This window comes from Megalobrama amblycephala, linkage group LG7 (genome assembly GCF_018812025.1).
Source record: "Megalobrama amblycephala isolate DHTTF-2021 linkage group LG7, ASM1881202v1, whole genome shotgun sequence".
In the NCBI taxonomy this organism is placed as follows: Eukaryota; Metazoa; Chordata; class Actinopteri; order Cypriniformes; family Xenocyprididae; genus Megalobrama; species Megalobrama amblycephala.
The window spans coordinates 17,391,807-17,407,215 of record NC_063050.1 but is presented as its reverse complement, the minus strand read 5'-3'; the positions used below and the strand labels follow the sequence as shown (position 1 = coordinate 17,407,215).

At 33.9% G+C, this 15,409-nt stretch overlaps 1 protein-coding gene across 3 annotated transcripts in view; it reads right to left on the bottom strand.

The window, feature by feature from the left end:
• Nucleotides 1–1,640: 1,640 nt before the first annotated feature.
• Nucleotides 1,641–15,409, bottom strand: part of jag1a (jagged canonical Notch ligand 1a) — a 31,761-nt gene continuing 17,992 nt past the window's right edge. For 2 of the 3 annotated variants that reach the window (XM_048196226.1, XM_048196228.1), the window contains 15 exons: nt 13,761–13,934; nt 13,470–13,620; nt 11,372–11,536; nt 11,177–11,290; nt 10,963–11,076; nt 9,452–9,565; nt 9,248–9,364; nt 8,637–8,664; nt 7,516–7,601; nt 7,292–7,405; nt 6,583–6,692; nt 6,271–6,495; nt 6,015–6,146; nt 5,225–5,378; nt 1,641–4,440 (listed from right to left, as the gene is read on the bottom strand). In XM_048196226.1, coding sequence (XP_048052183.1) covers nt 3,887–4,440; nt 5,225–5,378; nt 6,015–6,146; nt 6,271–6,495; nt 6,583–6,692; nt 7,292–7,405; nt 7,516–7,601; nt 8,637–8,664; nt 9,248–9,364; nt 9,452–9,565; nt 10,963–11,076; nt 11,177–11,290; nt 11,372–11,536; nt 13,470–13,620; nt 13,761–13,934 — 2,352 coding nt within the window. In that variant the 3' untranslated portion in view covers nt 1,641–3,886. The remainder of the gene's footprint in view (nt 4,441–5,224; nt 5,379–6,014; nt 6,147–6,270; nt 6,496–6,582; nt 6,693–7,291; nt 7,406–7,515; nt 7,602–8,636; nt 8,665–9,247; nt 9,365–9,451; nt 9,566–10,962; nt 11,077–11,176; nt 11,291–11,371; nt 11,537–13,469; nt 13,621–13,760; nt 13,935–15,409) is intronic. The other variant, XM_048196227.1, reaches the window with a different exon arrangement.

The following is a 15,409-nucleotide window of genomic DNA, read 5'->3' as shown; positions in this document are numbered from 1 at the left end:
GGATGAGCGAGTTTGGTGTGGAGGAACTTGACTGGCCTGCACAGAGTCCCGACCTCAACCCGCTAAAACACCTTTGGGATGAATTAGAGCGGAGACTGTGAGCCAGACCTTCTCGCCAACATCAGTGCCCGTCCTCACAAATGCGCTTCTAGAAGAATGGTCAAAAATTCCCATAAACACACTCCTAAACCTTGATAAAGCTGTTATAGCTGCAAAGGGTGGGCCAACTATTAAACCCTACGGATTAAGAATGGGATGTCATTAAAGTTCATGTGCACGTAAAGGCAGGCGTCGCAAAACTTTTGGCAATATAGTGTATATAGTGTTTTTTTTCACGAGATTGTAAATGTGCATCTGTGCTAAAAGTGAGTTTTTTTAGAATTACAAGATGCCAATAAAGCTAGAAGACATGACTAAAAAAAATTTAGATGACATGGGGTGTTTAAACCTATAAAAAGTGGGCTTGTGCTACCTTTCTTAAAAACAAATACCTCATGGTTTGATATTATCTAACTCAGTGCCATGCATATATTTTTAAATGTCTTCGATGTCCAACTACTTTCTCTATATGTCTTTTCAGTGACATGATTAATGATCAGTGCATGTCAGTCACTTTAGCTCCAGAAAAACAGTTTTGCACGTGTTCAATGCTTCAGTGAATCAGGCCTGTTGAGAAAGGGGTCACTGCGCGGTTTTCAAAGAAAAGCTGATTGGAGGTGGAGATCTAGAAGAAGACGTTCTTTGTGCAATGCCTTTGCAAACACGTTAGACAAACGCGTCTCATGCCGTCTATTTTGGTGCGCATCTTCAGCTTTCCCACGACAGCAGAGAGAGAGAGACAGTGTGAAGGGCTTTCATAACCTGTCTCACATGGTCGCCCACCCGCCGCGCTCAGCTGAACGTCTAGCCACACACAATGTGGACCCTGTTGGGACGGTTACGGCTGTGTCCACCATGTCAGACCTACAATTCAGACCCTGGGTTACATTTAAATCGTGCATAAATAAGGAAATGTTTACAATATTCTCAGAACTAAGCAAGAGGTCACACACCATTTGTTTCATAAGCTACATTTGATACACTTAAAACTTTAAATTCCATATAGATTAGTGCTGTTGAATCGATTAATTGCAATTAATCGCATCTAACATAAACGTTTGTAACTATATGTGTATATATGTAAATATATATATACACACACACACACACACACACACACACACACACACTTTTATGTTAGATGCGATTACTCACGATTAATCGATTTGACAGTACTAATATAGATTTGTTTTATATCAGCATTTGAAGAGTTCCTTCACTTTTTGATCAATGAATTTTCATTATTTTTTCATCAATAGTTTGTAAATACTGGATTTAAAAAAAATAAATAAAAAAAAATCACTCAATGAATCATTCAGACCAATTTGTGAACCCATTCAACTGATTCATTTAAATGAACCAAAACAAAGAATGATTCACTCACAAATCAGACCTCACTATGGCTTGCTGTTGTATTTTTAAAGGTATAATGGACAGTTTAGGATTAGTATTTACACCATAGAGTTTGCTTTAAAATTATTATACAAATTATTTAATAAATATATATTTTTTTGACACACAAAAAAGAAAAATCAAATTCCTAAATTCAAAACATTCAAGTGAAATTTTATTTGATTTAATGGATCCAAATGTCAACAACTGAATGAAAATCGAAATAAAAGTTTTGACAAACCCCAGGATGATTTGTTTTCATGGCTCTGCTTTTTCATAGACAAACACAAGAAATATACAATTAAAGGAATTGAACAAACTCAAAAAATGAACTAGACAACATGGCAGTAGTAACACAGATTGCAAGTGGGACCGAAGCAGAAAAGCCCCACAGTCTTATTGTATTGTACAATTAATAAAAATGGTCTACTAAAATGATTTTGATTTCATGTTTGTCTTGCTTATCACATTCATTTCTGTTTTCTTCATATTTCATATTACATTGCACTTCTAATACTGTTCGTTCCCTTTAGACGTTTTGGTTCATTTGAATACTGTGGTTTATCAGAAAACTCTAAACAAGTGTTGTTTGATATCCTGGGCAGCCAAATTCATTAAACACAGCTATGAGCAGAAAATATGCTAAAAAATGTTCAGGAATGGTTTTAAAGTCATAACATCTAGAAAAGTGTATCTGCATCAATACTAGATGGGAAACCCATCTAGCCTACGTCTCAGGACATTACAAACACAAGCCATGCACGTTTTCTTAACAGACATTGCACATTGCATTCTGGATTTAGACACAAATAAACAAGCTATTCTTCAAAAATAAACTATTATTTTGGCATTTCAGAAACAAGAGACAATATTTTCCATCCAAAAATACAAAGGTCAGACACAAGCGGTCACATTATCAAACCTAAACAATGCATATAAATAAAAACAAACGATAGGCTCTCGATTATTAAGTTAATAAATCAAATATACACAATGATTAATTAGAAAATATGTACAAAGTCATCTATACAACATCTAAATTGACAGTGAATTTCTTCATATAGACAGTAACTTCTAAGCATGACTGTACACATGTAAAAAAAGAAGAAGAAGAAAAAAAAAAGAGAGCAGAATAAATAAAAATGAACTGCTGGAAAGAGCGGGAAAATAAAATCCAGTCAAGAACCCAATAAATTGGATTTAAATACAATCTTCAAGCACATGATGCACCAGTAATCACTGATTTTTGGAAATGATTCACAAGCTATTTCTGGTGCATTAAGTTCTAAAATTTAATACAATCTGCACATGCCGTTCAGCTCGACGATTGGGTGATACTCACGAAATCCTCAGGAGCATTTCCATGGCTAATTTCATCCCAAAGTCATAAGAAAGTGAAAAGAAACTATATTTTTTACAACCTATATTTAGCACTATAGAGTTTAAGCACATTACCCTGTAATTCTCATTTCCACAATGCAAAAAAACCCAGCAAAATTCAACCATAATTTAAATTACTGTAAATTTTTATTGTAAAATGTATTGTGTTCTGCCTTTAGGGGGCATTTACACTACACCATTTTTAACTAAAAACGTAAAACTTTTTATGTGTTTTGGCCGTTCATTAACGCGAAAACGGCGTTTTGGAGTCCTGAAAGCGCAAACTTTTGAAAACGTGTTTCAAAGTGCAAGTTTTTGAAAACGATACCGTTATCGTCTCCATGTAAACTACAAAAACAAAAATTTGTGTGCGCATGCATGTTACGTGTTCAGTCTATAGGCGCGTAGTGTTTCTTTACAAAGTGACATCTCCATCTACTGGCCTGGCATGAATAATACAGCGTTTTTAATCATTTTCGCAGATCTGTGTCTGTACGTTAAACTTTTCAAAAACGCAAATGAAAAACATTTCCATTTCTAGTACATCGTTGTTGTGTAAATGTACCCTACATTTATGCTGATTCACATAAAAAAATCCTAGTATTACAGTAATTTTTAACTATATGAAACTGCAGTATTATAAAAAAAAAAAAAAGATTACAATAATGAGAATTTGGGAGACAAATGTGCTTAATTGTCATTAAAATAATGTCATAATGTCTATGAATTCTGGGGTGAAATGTGACCTGGGCATGTTTTTGCTTCAAGATTTGCGCAATTAGCAGATTTTGGCCAATTGCGTTCTCGTTCAGGTTTTGTGTTTCAGGCAAGAAGTTCTGCACAGGTTAACGTCTTCAGGCTCTGACTGACGCACATAAAAAGAAAACGGACCTGCCTGTGGTCCACTTCACCGTAACGTCTGAACAAATACTGTCCGGACTTGTCGTCACAGTCAACAATAAGCTTTTTGATTCATTTGCTATCCTTTGATCTTCTGAGACGTCGTCAATGATTGTTATACGATAAACTCCATTTTGTGCAAGCTGTGTTGCGTGTCCAGATCTCTTTGCTGTGAATCCGGAGCTCTGTGCTGCGACTCCAGGTCTCTGTTGTCGCGTTTATTAGTCCAGTGTGGATTTTTTCCATCCGTGCTGTTGGAGCCGAGCCTGTCGTCTCTGTCCACCAACATGTAGGCCGGCTGGCGTGGAAAGCGCGCCTTCTGCAGCCGCTTGTTGGAGTCGTCCTGCGCTAGTCTGGCGGATTCCGTGAAATGCGTCCTGATTTTGGCGTTGACGGTGTTCTTGTCGTCACAGTGGAGCTCTTTTCCTGGCAGGCTGCTGTTAGACGCGTTCTTCTCGATGTGGTTCTTGATCTGGTTGAGCTGCTCGCGAGCGTTGTTCACCGTGATTTCTTCTGCGCTTCCTGTGGAGAAGGGGGTGGCGGGGTTGATGGCAGTGGGGCTGGAGCTTTGTTTGCGTCGATGCCGCACACACCACAGGAACACCGACGCCAGGGCCAAAACCCAGAACGCCGTCACTATGGAAACCAGCAGTGGCACCAAGTAGTCTACTGAATGAGATTGAGAGAACCAATGAAAATGGATTAATAAAAACAAGCTGGCAAAATATTACATCCCCTCATTGTGTGCAAAGCATTTAGTGTTTATTTATTCGTTATTAAATTGAATAGCAACAAAACCAGACATCTCATGTAATTCAAAATTGTTATACATATTTTATATATACATATATATGTATATACACACACACACACACACTCTACCATTTAAAGGTTGGAGTCTGTAAGATTTTGCAATGTTTTTGCTCACCAAGGCTGCATTTATTTTATCAAAAAACAGAAATATTGTGAAATATTATTACAATTTTTAAAATAACTGTTTCCCATGTGAATATATTTTAAAATGTAATTTATTCCTGTGATCAAAACAGAATTTTCAGCATCATTACTCCAGTCTTCAGTGTCACATGATCCTTCAGAAATCATTCTAATATGATGATTTGATGCTCAAGAAACATTTCTTATTGTTATCAATGTTGAAACAGTTGTGTTGCTTAATATTTTTGTGGAAACCGTGATACTTTCTTTTTTTTTTCAGGATTCTTTGATGAATAGAAAGTTCAAAAGAACAGCGTTTATATGAAATTGAAATGTTTTTTTAGCATTCTAAATTTCCTTGCTGAATAAAAGTATTAATTTCTTTAAACTCACTCACCCTAAACTTTTGATGGGTAGTTTATATCTCAATATTTATCTCAAGATCCAATCAGAGGATCCATCATTTTGACAAATGGCTACTTCTTGTAAGGTTTAAGAACTTCCTGTCGGGTCTCACCGTTGGGGTTTTGCGGTTGTCTGCGCTGCACGCGGACCTCAGCGATGGAGCCGATGATGGTGCTGTTCGCGCTGTGTTTGCTCACCAGATCGATGATGCTGTCCGTGATCTCTTTAACAGGAACTCTTCCGTGAATGCCATCCTCAGTCACATGCTGGAAAACACAATATATAAATGCAACTTTAAAAAAAACAAAACAATTCTGACCTAGATGGTTTTATTTTCTTTTTACAACTCAAGCTGCTGAAAAGTACAGCAGAATTAACAGCATGGGTGTTAAAAAAAGTTATTTCATAATTTTCATAATTTGGTAAATTAGGCTGCTGTCACTTTAAGACCTGACGCACAGATCCATTATACTGTTACTCATGCGTTTTCTTTCTCAACTCTTTACATTCACTTAAAACATAACTGACTGTGTTTGCGTGAACACGATAAGCTGCAAAAAAGATCTCAATTTAGTACTGAGAGTTGGCTTTATGTGCATGCACTTTGGGTGTGAGAACAAAATCTGCACGAATTAATAAAATTATGTGCAATATGTGCAATCCCACAGCGAAATTCAAGCCCTGTAACACCAACAATATTCATCAAGAGCAAATGAAACGAGTGAGTGAGGGGAAGCGGGTTTGTGTGTCACACCCATAAAGAAATTAATATAAAAAAACAATGAAATTCAATGATTTTTCCAGTCGTTCTTTATTACTATAAGGATATTAAAATATTTTATAGAAACTGCACTTACAAAAAGTAATTTCTAGCCAATTAAATACTGCGTTAGATCACTTACAATGGCCACATGGATCTCGTTATTGGCAGCCGAGGAGAGTTCACAGGTCATAGAGATGGAAAACTCAGTCGAAACATTCTTCGTCACATACAGATGTCTCAGCTCACGACACACCTGCTCCACCGTCACTCCCTGAGAGCCAAAGCATACACCCGTTACAGACATCATATAACAACAAAACATTTTAATATGAGTGCATTAATCGAATATATGCAACCCCATCACAAACTCTGACTGTCAGTCTCAGTGGCCTCACCTGTGGCATGGTGTCCTTGTTGAAGGTGAAGGTGACGTTGGCGCAGTCGCTCTCGGGGTGACAGCGTGCACGAACGGCCGGCCGGTGAGCAGACCAGCACTCGCCCTGTGACGAGCAGGGCTTCACGAAACACTGCTCTTCACGTAACGCCACACACAGCTGACCCAGCGGACAGTCGCCTCGTCCAGAGCCAAGCATACGGCAAGGTTTAGGGCCGCACCACAGCTGATGACGAGACGAAGGAAGTGTAAGTATTGTAAGATAGCAATGACTATTAACTGTCAACAATTAAACAACAGCTACAACACACACCTTAGTACAGGTGACAATCCCCTTCTGACAGTAACAGGTGTTGCAGTCTTCGGCCCACTTTGCCCCATCTACAGCAATCCGACCTCCAGCCACACACGGACGTCCGGTGACTGAGAGAAAAAACAAGCCATTTTAAAAATTAAGTGAAATTTACACTTTTTATTCTTTAATTAGGGCCACTTTGGCTATTTGAAATCTTGAAAAATTTAACTTCTTCAAATTATGGTTCATTTATGTTTAACATTTAACATTTTTCGCACATCCACCTTCAATTTGTGATGGTAATGATGAAAAATACAAATAAATGGATTGATTTGTAATTAAAATTACTATTAAAATACTAAAATTATTGAATTTAAAAATAATTAAAATTAAAATACTAAGGGTTTCGTTAATGACACCTAACAAACCTATTCTGAGATCATGATTTAAAAAAATAACAATAACATTAACACAATAGTCACAGTACAAATATATATCATTTAAATCTAGAACAAAAAATAAATGAATTACATTAAAATTATTTCCTAAGGGACAAAAAAGTTCCCCTAATAAATGCATGATTTGAGGTGTCTGTAGCACAACGGTTTAGGATTAGGGATTTGAAGAACCTCAAACACTGTTTAAGCAATAGCAATCACGACTAATAATATTCATGTTAATTAAACAGCAAGCATGAATAATGGGAGTTGTAGTCTGGGCCGCGTACCTTCCTGACACCTGGACCCGGTCCTGCCGGGGGGACACAGGCAGCGGTAGCCGTTAATTTCATCGACACATGTGGAACCGAACGCACAGGGAGATGACTGGCACTCATTGATGTCTGTAGGGTGAGACGCACGTGTTTAGACAACAACATTACTGTAAAATCACCATCTTGACTATACTATATATATATTGTATTCATTAGATAAAGTGTCATTAATCACTCACTGATGCGACAGTCTGGCCCTGCGAATCCACTGGCACACTCACAGCGGTACCAATTATCACCGTCCACACACGAACCGCTGTTATAGCTGCACGAAAATGATACACGTGATGAAATAAGGGGTCAAAGTTCAACAGGACACATGCTGCATTCAAGTCCTCCAGAGAAAGTTTGGACGTCAAATACGTAAGTGCATAATTTTTGTCAGAATTTATTTATTTCACATTTCAAAAAAATAAATAAATATATAATTAATTTAGAATAAATATTTTAAAAAGATATATAATTTTGTATGAAAATATTATTTTAATTAATTTAAATATTTATTTATTAACTGGATGCTTTGTGTATTTTTTCTATGCACACACAGAGGATGATGGGAAAAGTAGTTTCGTCATGCAAGCCAGTCACCTCATAAACAGGCTAGATTATAACAAAGACTATAGAATAACACAAGACGTGTCACTCGTATTGTTTTGAATGGGAGAAAGTGTAACGCGCAATATGGCGGAATAAGTCCCGCCTTCTAAATGAGCCAATCGCTGACTGGTAAAGTCATCGCGTCACTTCAGCGGCCGCTAGAATCACCGGTTTCTATAGAAACAGTCAGACGCGTGCCTCCGAAGAGATGCGCATTTAGGTCTGCACATGCGCATTAGCTTGATCCAGCCTGAAAAATACAGTTTTTGTGTCATGATTCGAGTGTTTAAAAACTAAATTTATGAGCCGGTTGTTGTTAGATTTCATTGGTGATTTCAAATATGAAATTTTATCGTAAGGTTGGCGAACAGCTTTGGAGAATTTGATGTTTCCCCATTCAAAGAGATTGCATGATGCCCAGGATGCCCGAGAGGCGTTTCAAAGATGGCCGCCGAGTGAAATGACTTGTCTTAAAGGGACTTTGCTTGTAATATTGTCTGGTAAAATTTATCACAATTCTTCATAAACAATACACAAAATATGTATAAACTAAATTGTACAGTTAATGATCAAAATAAAAACTTGATCATTTTTCTTTAATTACAACTTAATTAAGTTCAGAAAGTAAAATAAAATAAAATAAAATCCAACTTGACTTGAAGGCAGCAACACAATTGCAATGTTGAGTAAGAATTAGGCTTACCATGGCTGTGGGTTGCAATCGTTGGAATCTGTAAAACAAAACATCAAACATTTTGTTATTACAGACTGAAAACAGATAAAAAACAATCATGAAAAAACTCTTCTTGTTGGAGTGAAATCACCATGTCAACAGTCGCAATTTCGTTACCATAGTTACATAGCAGATCATAATCCCACCTGAACAATCATTCATCAAAGTTACGTCTGCCAGTGATATTTGAGCTGAAACTACTAAACAGGCACAGACAGAATCCGTGGACTATTTAAGACATTTTCCGTCTTTATTTGGGAAAACCTGGAGTTCTGCGGTGCAGATTCTGTTTGGGTCTGCAACTAAAGTTAAAGGTGATGTGTGTCATTCTTTTACATTAAAATACTTCCTTCTATCCCAGTGTAATATGCAGAGACAACTACCAGTAAGTCATTTGTTGATAAGGTCAGTCATTATTTTGGTGGCACAGAAATGACACACTTCAGCTTTAAGGAACTATCCAATTAGTATATAGTTTGGAAGAGAACCTTAAGCAGCAGTAGGTGAGAGTTGGAAACAGGAGGTAGACAGGAGTCAAGACAGGAAGTAGTAAGGAAGTGGAACAGGAAGTTTTGCCGTACTCTGGCTGCAGGTGAGCCCCTCCCAGCCTTCTTTGCAGACACAGGTGAAGCTGTCACCTGTGACGATACACGTGGCTCCGTTCTCACAGGGGTTCGGCAGGCAGCTGCTGTTCTTTGCTAAAGAGTGAAGGATAAAAATCTTTCATTATAACTGATTCAGAGCCCAGCTCACAAAAAAGGTCATTCAGGTCATCAGCTGCTCACCTATATTACAGGTAGCGCCTTCCCATCCAGAAGCACACGTACACTTAAACGAGTCGCCTTCGTCTGAACACGTGCCCCCGTTGTTACAAGTGGCCTCGTCACATTGGCTCTCGCCTATAAACGACAAGAAATCAGCTTTCAGACAAACTGACTGCTTCAGATAAACGTACAATATATTTGCGATGATTTTGCTGCCCATAAAAAATTAAGCAACATCATGAATATCACAATTTATTAGACTGCGATCCTTCCATGTCTCGCAACTATGAGAACGTAAGGACAAAGATAAAAGTGTCTCTGATTTAGTCAGAAAGTGTGATTCATTTCTATGAATGATATTCAAACTGTTCATTTAAATGAACTGATTCAAACTCTGATTCAGTGATTCATTTGCATCATCACTCAGAAATAGGGCTGTCAAACGATTAATCACGATTAATCGCATACAAAATAAAAGTTTGAGTTTGCCTAATATATGTGGGTGTACTGTGTGTAATTATTATGTATATGTAAATACAAACACATCCATGTATATATTTGAGAAATATTTACAAGTATATGTATTTATTTATATTTTTATATAATTTATATTATATATAAATTTTTTTTGTACATAAATAACATATTTCTCTTAAATATATACATTAATTTGTGTGTATTTATATATACATATTATTTACACACATTACTCACACATATATTATGAAAACTCAAACTTTTATTTTGTATGCGATTAATCGTGATTAATCGTTTGACAGCCCTGAAATGTTCAGGGAACTCTTTGTATGCTATTTCATACATGAAAATGGTACATTTTTTGTTGTTATTATATTATTTTGTATTTATTTTTTGTACATTAAATTGTTATATAAAATTATATAAATATTGTTATATAAATTAATATAAATATATTATTAATATTATTAAAGATTAAATTCAATTAAGAATTAAATTAAAATATAAAATATATTTTTAAAGATTAAATTAAAAGTTAAAATATTATTTTTGCAAAAAAAAAAAAAAAAAACAGGGTTATTTTACTTAACTAAAACTAAGATTAGTTAAAAGATAATCAACGTTAACTGAAATAAAATAAAATATAAAAAATAAACTTATTTTATTTCAGCTATCGGCCAAGGCAATATTTTACATTTTCATTTAGTTTAACTTGATGTACTAAAATAATTAAATTAAAACTAAACTAAAAAAATAAAACTGAATAAAAACTATAAAATCACAACAAAAAATTTAAATTAAAATGATAACAGAAAATACAAAAATAAAAACCAAACCAATTAAAAAAAACAGTAATAGCATCTCGATGATACTAAAACAACACTGTATTTTTAACACTGTAATTACTGTATTTTAGTTCGCACATTAAACATTTTGAATCTACTGACAACAATGGCTGTTTGGTTTACGAAATCTTTTATTTTTGAATATAATTTTGTTAGTTTAAATGTTCTAGCCCAAAGTCAATGGTATGCAAATGAGGAGGTGGGGCTTACGTGAGTGACAGGTCTTTCCCTTCCAGCCGTTTTTGCACTCGCAGTAAAAGTCATTGACCAGATCACGACACACTCCTCGGTCCCGACAGGGATTCATGCTGCAGTCGTCAATGTCTGTTTTAGAAACAAACAATGTTTTAGTGCTAAATATAATTAGAGAAATTAGAGACGTTTTTGGATTGCATTACGATTTCCAAATAACTCATGAACTCACTGGTCTCACAGTTGGGTCCCTCCCATCCATCAGCACAGATACACTGGTAAGTGTTGATTTTATCAATGCAAGTGCCGCCGTTGCGGCAGGGACTACTTTCACAGTCATTGATGTCTGAAAGTAAAGAGTGAGAGAAAAGATGTTAAAACTCTGGAAGATAGAAAGAACACAAACACCGCTGAACATCGCGCTTACTCTCATGGCAGTACGTCCCGGTGAATCCCTCCTGACACTCGCAGCTGAAATGCCCACCGGCATGACTTCGACAGCGACCGTGAGGACCACAAACGCTAGAGGAGATGAGTCGCGTGCCGCCTGGAGTGCTGTTAGACGCCACGGCAACCGTGCAACTGTCAATCACTGTGGAAACAACAAGGACATCGAGAGTTATCGAGAGTCCTTTCGGTACAACCCAGACTGCACACATGAATGGACGACTACATGACAAGTCTGTGAAAAATTAATAATTATGCCATCTCGAAGTCATAGCAGCTTATGTTGGTTTTTGGAGTTGGTTGTTGCAGGTTCTAGGTGGTTTGGTAATCTAACTTGACCAAGATGGTCTACTAGAACAAAATCAGGTCCACCAACTAGTAGATCAGATGATCAACAATTTACACCAGCTAGAAACCAAATAAAACCATCAGATGCTGGTTTTAGCTACATTTACCGGCAGGATATTATTAGTAGTATCATTATTATTTCATACTGATTAAGATTGTAGACATTAATGATAATAATAATAATAATAATAATAATAATAATAATAATAATAATTATTATTATTATTTAATAATATATAATCGTGATACTTATGTTATAATATATTACTAATGAACAATAATAATTATTTATTATAATAATTTTAATAATAAATAATATTTTTTTATCATTATACTTATTAGTAAGAATAATATTGTTGTTTATAATAATATAATATTATTTAAAAATTAAATATTTTAACAATTACATTTTTTTACTTGTTTTACATTAAAATAATAATTATTATTATTAATATTATTTTTAATTCTTAATTGCTATACAGTAAAATAATGATCAAAATAATTAATATTATTAATAATCATTAATAATATAATTTCATAATTATTATATAAGTATTTTGTTATTTAGTCTTGTTTTAGATATCTAAATAAGATAAATTCATGTCATTTTTTTATACTTTATTATGTCTTTCATTTCAAGCACATTTAATTATTATACAATAATTACAATAATCATACAATTATACAAGTGAACATTTCCTTTAAAAACATAATATTTTTTACCAATAGTTATTCCTCATTTTTCCTTCTACTTTCTCTTACTTTCTCTCTTTTTTCTTTTAGTGGTAATACCCATCACCAACACAAAGCAAAATAAATAAATTAATTAATAAATAATTAGTAATAAATAATAATAATTACATAATTTCACATGTAAAAGTGTTTAATTATGTAGATAAATTAATTTCAGAAGCAAAAAGTTAAAAAAAATACAAAACAAGAAATTTAGAAAAATAGTAGCATGACTTTTCCAGGCCTGTAAAATCAAATGAATTTAGTTTTCCATGACCGTGGGAACCCTGTCTCCATCAAAATATCCCTTTCACACTGACAAATATGATGAAAGCAGTTAGCGGCATGCTAAGAATTAGCAAAGTCGTCATGTAGTCTGACTAGCGGGGGGTTTTCCCCTCTCTGTAAGCTCACTTTGGGTTAGCATATGCATCATGTAACGATATCTTAGCTGTTACCATGGTGAAACAGGCCGGGGGACCAATAGATTAGAGTTAGCAATCGCCAACGCTACGGCGTACACAATGGCACGGCATCAAACGCAGCGCGGCCTTGAGATGGGGATAGTCTTACGGCCGCGCTGACTAAAAAAGACTCGACTTCTATTTCGAGAGCCCATTAAAACCTCAGTATGCGCCCAAGCAGATAATCTTACAGTCCCACACATGAGGGTCGAGATCTGGAGTCTGAGAGCGCCGATTAGCACTCAATAAAGCTGGAGACATCAGGACTCCTAGAGTATATGGTCTAGGACTAACATGGATATCTTCAACTAGCTCAGGTTTACGAGTCTCCAACCCTCACCTACTGCTGCATAAGATTCTCTTCCAAACTATACACTAATTCACTAGTTCCTTAAAGCTGAAGTGTGTCATTTCTGCACCACTAGCGTCAGTCACTGTTTCAAACAGGTGATCTTCAAATGAATGAATATTAAATTATATGGCTGTCTCGTCATTAATATAAGTCGATATACACAAATCTTCTGGGTAACCTACCTTGACATGGTGTGATGAGGCAGTGGTCTTTGAGCTGGGAGCAGTTTTTGCCTTCATAATCTTCCGGACATTTACAGTAGTAATCTGAGGCCAAACTAAAGCACTGTGCTCCGTTCTGACACGGGCCGCTTTCACAGTAGTCTATGTCCAGCTGAAGACAAAATCACACAGACAACACAGACTCTTACACCTGCTTAAGTCATTTTGTGTGTGTTGATTCAGTATTGCCACATTTATTTAATAACATAAAAGACCACATGAAACATAAAGGTGTGAGTGTGTATTGCTCACCTGACACGTGACGCCTGAGAAACCAGGTGGACACAAGCACTGGAATCCGTTGACACCGTCCTGACAGCGTCCACCATTGAGACAGGGTCGACTAGCGCACTCGTCCACGTCTCGTTCACAATGTTCACCTGCAAAGCCTGGAGCGCACAGACATCGATATCCACTGACCAGATCCTGAGAGAGAGACAGAGAGGGAGACACACGTTAGGACTGGGCGGCATAACGCTATATTATATTTATCATAATACCATTAATAATAATAATAATAATAATAATAATAACATGTTGTAAAATTGAATAATTATAACTATTATTATTTCATACTGATTAAGATAATTATTAAATAATTATTGTCAACATTAATAATAATGATTATAATAATAATAATAGTAATAGTAGTAATAATAATGCCAATAATTATTAATAATATTATTTAATAATATATATTGTTTATATATTTTCTTAATTCTTGTTATACAGTAAAATAATATAATAATTTGTGAAATTTAATAATAAAATTATTATTATTATTATTATTTAATACAGAATATCAACATTAATAACAATAATGATGACAATAATTATTAATAATATTGTTTAATAATTTATATATATATATATATATATATATATATATATATATATATATATATATTTATTAATTTATAATTATTATAATTATAGTTATTTATTTATTATTAATTATTATTATTTAAAATAATAATAATAATAATTATAATAATTATTATTATTATTTTAAATAATGATAATAATAATTATTATTATTTCAAACAGATTAAGATAAGCATTATTGTCAACATTAATAACAATAGTAATGATTATTATTATTCATAATAATAATAATGTTGACAATAATTAATATTTAATCATTTATATATTTGTAATAAAAAATAATAAAATAATAATAATAATAATTATTATTATTATTAAATTAAATAATAATCATTATTACTTCATATAGATTAAGATGATAAATATATTTATTGTAAACATTAATAACAATAATAATTATTCATAATGATGTTGAGAATAATTAATATTTAATAATTATTTGTATTTTTTTATTCTTGTTATATATTAAAATAACAGTAATAATAATAATTTGTCAAATTAAATTTATAATAGTAATAATAATAATTATTATTATTAATAATAATAATGATGGTGGTGATGACAATAATTAGTAATATTATTTAATAATTTATGGATTATCTTAATTTTACTTAATGTAATAATATTTTAATAATAATAATTCATACTTGCTATATAGTAAAATAATTATTGTATTCATATTAATAATAATAATTATTATTATTATCATAATAATATTATTATGTTCTTATTTAGTCTTGTTTTTAGAAAATACATATTTTGATAGAATATATCTTGAAGTTTATTTTTCTTAGCCCACTGACAAATATTTTTTTTCTTTTAAGCATAAATCCAACAAAATTTTGTGAAAAACAAAATTTGCAAAAACAATATTGCCCACCCCTAGTAAGGATATTTTCCTTTCTTGCAGTCTAAGGGACTAATATCCTAAAGTCCATTACAACATGTTGCATTAGATCAAATCAAACATGGGATTGTCAGTACTGATTAGGTCTCTGCTCGCTGTGTTTTTATAG